General features: G+C 35.3%; 1 protein-coding gene across 2 annotated transcripts; it reads left to right on the forward strand.

Annotated features, from left to right (window-relative positions):
- The first annotated feature begins 1982 nt into the window (after positions 1–1982).
- On the forward strand, positions 1983–6933 carry LOC107746653 (galectin-9-like). 2 transcript variants are annotated; one of them, XM_016560957.1, is made up of 12 exons: positions 1983–2124; positions 2776–2936; positions 3232–3396; positions 3758–3797; positions 3936–4055; positions 4310–4339; positions 4484–4513; positions 4603–4632; positions 5216–5245; positions 5828–5916; positions 6042–6198; positions 6286–6933. In XM_016560957.1, the coding sequence occupies exons 1-12, from the start codon at positions 2089–2091 to the stop codon at positions 6430–6432; spliced, it is 1035 nt and encodes a 344-aa protein (XP_016416443.1). In that variant the 5' UTR covers positions 1983–2088; the 3' UTR covers positions 6433–6933. The 2 variants fall into 2 exon arrangements, with proteins under 2 accessions (XP_016416443.1, XP_016416444.1); XM_016560958.1 differs by having other exon boundaries at positions 2848–2936.
- Positions 6934–9478: the final 2545 nt, after the last annotated feature.

Consider the following 9478-nt stretch of genomic DNA (forward strand, 5'->3'; position numbering starts at 1 on the left):
ATGCTAATCTGACTTACTGAGCCCTTCCAGGATGGATAAAGAGCCTCAAAAATAAGGATCCTGATGAGGTATTTGTAATATCATAAAGAATGAAAAATATTTTGACCCAGCAGGATGATGTTCAGGAACTTTTAATATCTAATACCTCTTGTTTTAATTTGTGGGTGTGTGAGAGTGTGCATGCAGAGTTTTGAGTGGTTTATTTGTGGTGTTATGAACAATGAGAGGATGGTGAAGATGGCAGCGACTGTTCCCATGACAACTTAAAGGAATTTGAATAGAGAACTATTGTTTTATTTATTGTACAGCTAAGATTTCTTATATTATTTGTACATCGAAAAATTTTGAAAGGGTACTTTACTCCTGTTGTACAGCTCTTTATATACAAAGTGTGTCGAACACAAATTGTACATTTCTAGAATGAGTTTGTGGTTTTAATGTTATGTAATTATGAATTAATATTTTTGTAAAGCTTATAGCCACTTGTCTGTAAACACAATGTAATTTTATCCTGGCAGAAATAAACAAATGAAACATTTGAAATATTTTTTTCCATTTCATGAAAGAGAGTGAGACAGTGTTTTTGCAGTGTTGCAAAATAAATTATAGTCAGGGGCCAGTTGCATAAACTTAGCCACCATGCTAAGACTGTGTCTTAAGAACTAGTTTGACGAACTAGCAGATGCCAAGGGGTAATCAGTCTTACTTTTCCAATACAAATTAGACCAATCTACCTTTTCATAACTGAATTAAAAAAAGTTATGACCAGTCTTGAAGAAAAAAAATTAGATGACTTACTTTTTAAGACTAGTCTAAACAGTTTATGCAACCGGCCCCTGGTTTCACAGCCAGGGCTAAGCTTAAACCAGGTCTAGGCCTTAGTTAAATTAAGATATTTAAGCAGCTTTTTTTTTTTTTAAAAGCCTTGGGAAAAAAAAAACATTACAGCTGTGTATCTTGAGACAGAACAATGGCACTGACCTATTTTAAGATATGTCAGAGCGAGATATTTTTAGTTGAGACAGCTCAAACATGCATTTTACTCTGGGACTAGATTTAAGCCTTGTCTGTGAAACCAGGTGTATATAATCAACTGATCAATCTAATCTAGGCTACTTCGAATCTTACCTACAGTTATACATATTACATATATATATATATATACAATCTGTAAGATGTTTTTCATATTTGAAATCAGAAATTGCATTTTGTCTTTAATTTAGTATAGCCTATTTAGTACTTTAGTAATTTGACAGACATTTCCCACAAATTCACCCTTTTCAAAAACAAACATACCCTTAGTTGTTAATGTTGTGTAGTTTAACATACTTCCAGGAGTTTTATGTATCAGAAAGAAATGTTCCATTGAAAATCCAGTAAATCCTTTGTCTGTGTACTGAGGCTATAGTATTTGTAGCAGCCTATTATTTACATCTGTCTTCGGTTAAATTACAAAACTGTTTTTCTGTACAAAAAAAATCCACATATTGACTGCTCCTTTTACTGTACAGCTTTGAACATTTCCTCTGACACAGCATTATCTTATGGCTCTGGGTTGTACAAAAATGGTACAAAACAGCTGGTAATCTGGTTTGACAAAACGTTTCCTGAAAGTATGCCATAAAATTACTTTCCCCGGAAAATTGTAGGCTATAAAGTGTTAGTAAGTTAGTAAGAGCTAATAGCCTACAAATATTCCTAAAATAAATATTTAGCACTTGACCTTATCTGTTTTAACTCTCTCCCCCCAAAATGACCATCTTGTGTCTATTTTATGTAGCTAACGTATTGCTATTATTTATAGGCTATATAACATTCCTCCTCACAGAGCAGTTTGGGTTTGATCAGTGAATAAACGTTTACATTGATCAACATTAGGAAAAGCAAAACGTAGAAGCCCATGTACAGCCAATGGACATTGGCCAAGTTCCTAGCCTTATGGAGAAATCGAAACATGACGCGTTTTTAATCGGAAACCGGACATCTGTAGGTGGTTCTTAAATCTTTGCTGTTCTTCGAACTGCTCGCTTTCCTTTTGTTCTCTCTTGACTACACACTTAAAGGTGCAGGAACGTAAGAACTGATAGAATGGCTTTTTATCAGCAACAACCGTTTTACAACCCGGTAAGTGACTGTTTTTTTGTTTTTGTTTTTTGCAAAAATGATCATATGGCGTCATAATAAGCCATGGCCTATCAGTATATCTCCTTTATTTGCTATTTTCTTTGTCTTCCTCTTTTCTGCGTTAGCTACAACACTATTTAAAGTTATGTGGTTTTGCATGCACAATTAAAACTCCGTTATGCAACAAGTAGCCTAGGATGGGGTGTCTTTTTTTATTTTTTCCTCTCCTTGCTTTCTCATTTTTTTTAGCCTAAATGAACATTTTCACCGTTCAGTAAAACGGTTCAGTTCGTTAGTGTGCGCACGTTGAGGAAGCGGGGCATGTTGTCACACGGTGTGGTGGCGTAAATTTTCACATTGGGATTATGCCTTGAGTAATCGAAACGCTAAAATATTTATAAAACTACAAACGTCAAAAAAAAAAAAAATTACAAAATGTGACGTGCCCCGAGGTGATATTGAAGATTAAGTTTGGAGGACTTCACATAGGCTATTCTAATCTAATGACTAGGTGTTTGAAACCACACACATTTGTGTGCCCTTCTCTACTGGCATGTGAAAACTAGCTCTGCTCTCCATATGGCATCCATGCCCCAATTTCATATATTAAACAAGCCATTTTAATAATTTATTCACATTATTGGGTATTAGCTCCTCAGGGCAGATGCAGACTGTGCACTAGGTGAGTACTTATGTGTCATATTACTATTTACATCAACACAGAGAATCCCATTCAGTGGCCAAATCCAGGGAGGCCTGCAGGACGGGAAGAGCATTATCTTAAGCGGACGGGTTTTACCAGGGGCTAACAGGTGAGGAATAATGTTTAATGATAGTTTTCAAGAACATGAAAGAGTTTGATTCTCATTTTCAAAGAGTGTTGAGCAACAACAATTTGCTGTTTTCCTTTAACCTAAGCTGCAAAAGTACTCTTGGTGTTTTTTTTAGTAGTACAATTTTAATTTTTAAATAATTATTTACCAATTCAGGTGTCACTTCGTGAGCCTTGCAACTATTTTAGAACATATCAGATCAGAGATGAGATGAGACGATCCAATCACACTTTCCTTGTTACTCATTCCTTTCTCATTCCTTTTTGTCCTGCAGATTTCATGTGAACCTTCAGTGTGGTTCTCATTCTGGGGCTGATATCGCTCTGCACTTTAACCCACGCTATGAGAGCTCTGGGTATGTAGTGCACAACACCTTCCAGAGCAGATGCTGGGGCTCAGAGGAGCGCAAATATGAATCACCCTTCTCCCAAGGCCAAACATTCACCCTCCAAAAGTGCTCTTGGTGTTTTTTTTAGTAGTACAATTTTAATTTTTAAATAATTATTTACCAATTCAGGTGTCACTTTGTGAGCCTTGCAACTATTTTAGAACATATCAGATCAGAGATGAGATGAGACGATCCAATCACACTTTCCTTGTTACTCATTCCTTTCTCATTCCTTTTTGTCCTGCAGATTTCATGTGAACCTTCAGTGTGGTTCTCATTCTGGGGCTGATATCGCTCTGCACTTTAACCCACGCTATGAGAGCTCTGGGTATGTAGTGCACAACACCTTCCAGAGCAGATGCTGGGGCTCAGAGGAGCGCAAATATGAATCACCCTTCTCCCAAGGCCAAACATTCACCCTCCAGATCCTTGTTGAGCAGGACAAATACAAGGTACAAGGTCATTCACTCTCATATTTGCAGTTTCTAAAGAGTAGCCATTGTAATCTTTCTTTTTAATCAGCAGAACGATAAATAGTTAATTATTTGAAAGGCATTTCACCTCTTTTCATTTATGACGGTTCTCTTTAGATATCTACTAATGGGAGACACTTCATGGACTATAGACACCGCATTCCATTCACTCAGGTGGACACTATCTCGGTGGAGGGAATGGTGGAGTTGAACTCTATTGCCTTCCAGAATCCTGCGGTGAGAACTAAAATACATGCGTTGCCACTGCAGAACTCTTCACAGAACTAACTTCCCTTTTGAGCTAGTTTTGAAATGATTTTTGTCTGTGCCAGTGTCTTTTGTAATGGATGTATTAAGTAATCACAACTGCAGTTCCTCACATTAAAGCAATATTCAGTATGTGTGGTGGCTGAATACTTTTAGGCCCACTGTTTATTTAAATAACATTTTTGAATGTAATATGACATATAACATTTTTTTTTTCTTTGCAGCCTTATTTTCCTCCACAACCAGCCTTTCCAGTGAGTACTATCCCCCTGTAACTTTAAGACAGATGGATATCAGCTCATACTGTGTCTAATTTTGAGATAAAACTCAGATACAGCTCTTTAGCAAGCATAGCTTTGCAATGTCTTTTGAATGCATTTTGTATATTATCTTTGCAGGGTTATATACCACCTCAAGCAGGATATCAGGTGAGAGGAAAATCTGTTTGAACAACATTAAGTAAGGACATTATTGCAGTTTTCCTGTCATAAACAACTGCTGTTCCTTTCATCTACAGCCTCAGTATGCTGTCCCTCCAGGATGTGGGGTAAGTGCTTAATACATCATGAAATATGTCATGTGACACCTTTATGGTGATCAACAGAGATCAAAGGTTCTTACATATGAAGGTTAGATCTGTGTCTTTTATGATTTAATTGGTGCTCTACAAAACCCACACAATGCCTTATTGGATTCTACAGCCATTAAAAGACCTGCAACATAATGTAAATGAAAGGTCGGAAGAAAGACAATATACTTGTTTTTCCTCATTTGGTGTGACAGGGTTAATGTGTCAACTATGGTTCCAGAAAATGATGACATCTTCACCTCTGCCAAGTGTCAATGCACACAACTTCCCGTTTTAGTTAGTTGACCATGTCAGCATTTAGAAAACTCCATTGTTCTATGTTATCTGTGTTTTTAACAGTGCTCTTATTTGTGATGTTGTTAATAATTAATAATTTATTTTATATCATTCTGAAAAGTGTTGAAAGTGCTCACTAAGGTGCTGTTGTTTGCTCAAGCGCAACATTTGCAGTCTCCCATATCTTTCAGTAACAGTTTTGAGATCACATTGTGCTTGTCCTGTATGAGGAAATTATAAAAATACAGTGTTTATCTACCCACAGTTCCCGGCATACCCATCTGCACCCAACTATGTAAGAGCAACTCTCACCACAAGAAATCACATTACCATGCACAGCTGAAAGTCATGCATGACGAGATTCAGATAAATATAAAAAAGCTGTGCTTTCAGTGTGATACTTCATACGTTTTTAACCTATTTTTATAGTTATAATTAGATTTTTGTTTTTGTAGGTATCTGCCAAGCTTCTTGAAACTTGATATTTTTATTTTATTTTATTTTGTTTTGCATGAAAACATGTGTTCATGACTTTTGATGGCCACTCTAGGACATTCACCTTTCTGTCCTTCTCTTTTTTGCAATAGTTCTGCAGTTTTTCTCCATTAACTCTTTTTGCACTTCTAATAAGATTTTAATTCATTATTTCATTTTAGATTCTTTTGCTATAAGCTTATTTAGGTTTCATCAGTAGACCAGATTTAAAAGTTCTAGATGTTGTTCATAAAACCAGTGCCACTTTAAATCAGGCATTTTTGATTTTCATTTTAATGAAACATTTGAATTGAATTATTTGAAGATTTGAAGTATTACATGACTTTAAAGTCACTCATTTAAACTCCTTTATAAATATCTTTTTATCTTGACTCGCCTTTAGACTATCCCGTACAAAACCGTCATCAATGGTGGACTTCACCCTGGCAAAAACATTGTCATCCACGGAGTTATCAATCCCAATGCTAACAGGTCAGACATCAGATGACAGACTCACACTGTTATTTTAATTGTAACTAATGTTACATATTTAAACAAAAATGTAAATCTGTTCATTTTAAGATGTAAGTCTCCTGTTCTTCTGTTTCCTCCATTAGAATAACATTTAACCTGCGCTACAGAAGTGGGATTGCATTGCACTATAATCCTCGTTTCGATGAGAGAGTGGTTGTGCGCAACACCAATCAGATGGAGCAGTGGGGTACGGAGGAACGGTCCGGAGGCTTGCCGTTTCAAAAAGGACAGCCTTTCCAGGTAGGCACACTTACATCCATGAACATGTATTACTTTATTGATGCTGCCATTGTGAGTTGAAAATAATATTACTCGTGTGTGTTGCAGGTCACCATCTCCTGCAATCCCCATCATTACAATGTGTTTGTCAATGGCAAACAAGCACACACTTACAAACATCGCTACACAAAGCTGAATGACATTGATATTTTGGAGATTTGCGGAGACCTGAAGCTGACTTTAGTGCAGGCTTAACAGGAATCTGTGATGTTTAATTTTTAAATCACTTTTAATAGAAAGATAAGGGAAAGCATTGCTAACTGTTGAAAAGTAGAATTGCTTTCAAATACAGAAAAATGGCTGACCGTAACCATGAACAGCACTGTGATTTTGCTATTTTGAATTAACATAAAACCCTTTTTGTTATTTTGGCTTTCTGTAGTATTATGTAATATGTATGTATATGGTATTACAGTATATAGTTGCTTATTTCTATATAGCCATCTTGAAACTCTTATCACTCTTGCTGCATGTTTAAACTAATAAACTATAACACAAATAAACAGCATAAACATTTTCTAATTATACCTTATATCTCTCTCCAAAATATCATGAATTATGTTAAGTTAGGAAAAGCTAGCCCGTTTTATTTTTTCAAAATAGTGAAATAGATGTTAATGATTACATTTTTTGTGTTTCCCAACAACAAGCCCTAATATGTAGCTGCTCGTCTTACCAAAAAAAAAATGCAATAAAGTTGTTTTTTGTTTTTAGCAAACTTCCTTTCATTAATTGTGATTTATTACTTAAATTCTGTTTCACAGGCTCTTTTTAAAAATATATACAGCTTGCTATAGGGCCTAGCTGATACATGCCTTGTGCAGACAAATGGATTGTAGCCTTATTTTGTAATGTCAAAATGCAAAGGTCTTAATATAAACTCATCAAATATAATATAGTAACTACACTGTAAAAATAATTCCACCTATTTCAACTGTTTAAGTATAATCAACTTGATTGTACAAGACAGTTAAACTTAAATGACATTAAACAGACTTTAAAAAACAAGTTGAATTTCTGAAATTGCTTAAAGAGCAGGTCATATGTTTTTTTTTAAGTGTCCTAATATTGTGTTGGAGTCCCCTACAACAGGTTTAAATGCATCTAAGGTCAGAAAACAGTGTAATTTCCCCAAAATATACATTTATACATAGAGTCATTTGTCCATGATTTCGAAACGGTTCGTTCGATTCCGTTCTGAGCGAAATGTCTGTAAACCCCTCCCTTCCATAAGCCTACTCTGCTCTGATTGGTCAGCTGGCCAAGCCTGTTATGATTGGCACAAAGAGGAGCGCTTTAGCAAGTTAGCGAGCGCTACCATCTGTGTTGCCAAGTCCGCGGTTGTTTTTGATGTCGCGGGTTGTAGCGACCCCAATAACGTCATATTTAGGCACTGGAATGCGAATTTACCAGGGGAACACCCCAGAACGCGATTTTTAAAGGGGGACCACCCTCGAAACACGATTGGGCTAGTTTGGAGTAGCAGTTGGGCGGGTTTTGTTGTGACAACCTGGCAACCCTAGAGTGCACCTTTACATAAAACAATAATATAGTGTTCCAATCAGTTCTTAAAATGATGACATACAAACGTAAGCGAATCGTGCCCACAGCTAAAGTTTAGCTGCGAAACTGTAAACACTTAACAAAACAATAATGGTGGATACCGTTAGCCGAGTGCTAACGTGACTAACTAATGAAACAATACACTTTGAAAACCAAAATATGTCTACTGTAATATTTGAGGAACGACAGACAAAAGACGCTCCGTGACTTAACCTTTAATTATAAAGAACAGCTGTATCACATGCGCACCAGCCTAACTAACTCGTCTCTCTCTACCGGGTTTTTTACTCTCTGCATTAACCCTATAACTACATAAACAGCACTTTCACAATGATTATAAAGTCTGTGCGCTACACTACATTCTTTATTATTAAACGAAGTAATTAGAACAACGTCAGTCTACATTAATCGACACATTCTTAGGAAATAGTGGGTTCACAGCGAATTATCAGTACTCATTAAATAAATAAAGTCTAAATAAGTTGTTCAGATGACCAAAGCACAAGGTTTTCTTGCATAATTAACATTTTAATTGTTTGGTCAGACAATTACACATTAATAAATCGGGGATTAAACGTGGAGTTATGTTCTGTATGATAAATATGAATATATATAATATATTATATATAAACAAGCGTATGTGCACAGTACCTATAACTGCGCTTTGCATCCGCTTTCTGCTGATTGCTGATCAGATTCGAATATATAACGACTCGTTAATGTGATTCTGAGTCGACTCTTTCTTTTGAGAGACAATATCTTTATTTATCATGCACTTTTTTGATTAACAACTTTGCAGACTGTTTACATTGAAGGAAATCTACCTTACAAACTGCAAAAGAGATATTTTTCGAAAACTCATATGACCTGCTCTTTAACTTATTTTGATGAGTAAATTAATGTAAAAACATAAGTTGCCATGAGTTGCTGATCATAATATCATTTTTTTTTTACAGTGTATAAATATCTCTGTCTCTGTTGACATTACATTTAAGTCAGGGTGACAGTAGAGATCCATCTGTGGTATTTTATTACTGTGAACTTTAATATCTATCTACCTGTGTTCATGTTTAAAAACAATAAAGTTTTTTTTTCAGTTTAGCTTTCTTGTCACTTACATTATGTCAGACTCTGTTCCATGTTTTGTGTGTGTTTTTTTTTATTTTTTATTAATAAACATTATTCAAATACAAACACATATTTTATATATCATAGCATATTTTAACAATCATAAATCTGTTTTTTTTTTCGTGTTGAAACAGCATTTAAAGTAAAACAAAACAATACAGAGAAAAAGAAAAAAAAGAGGGGGTGAGGGTCTTAATCTAATAACATGTATAAGTCCAAAGCATCCTGTTCCTATTATGTTTTATTGATCCCAGGGGTTTCTCCTCATCCCCTCATCATGTCTTGTGTATTTAAAGTGTTTCCTTTTCTTAGTTCCTGGTCTGGTATTGAATGAATGTCTACCTCCCAGTGGTGGACGAAGTACACAAATCAAGTACTTGAGTAAAAGTACAGATCTGTATAATAAAATATTACTCCAGTAAAAGTAAAAGTACTCAGTTTTCAATTTTACTTGAGTGAAAGTGCAAAAGTACTTGATTTTTTATGTACTTAAGTAAAAAGTACAGATAGATTAATGTTTATTTTGCAGTTTTATATAGGCTACTTATAT

This window comes from Sinocyclocheilus rhinocerous, unplaced genomic scaffold (assembly GCF_001515625.1).
Source record: "Sinocyclocheilus rhinocerous isolate Xijiao unplaced genomic scaffold, SAMN03320098_v1.1 scaffold259, whole genome shotgun sequence".
NCBI classification, from domain to species: domain Eukaryota; kingdom Metazoa; phylum Chordata; class Actinopteri; order Cypriniformes; family Cyprinidae; genus Sinocyclocheilus; species Sinocyclocheilus rhinocerous.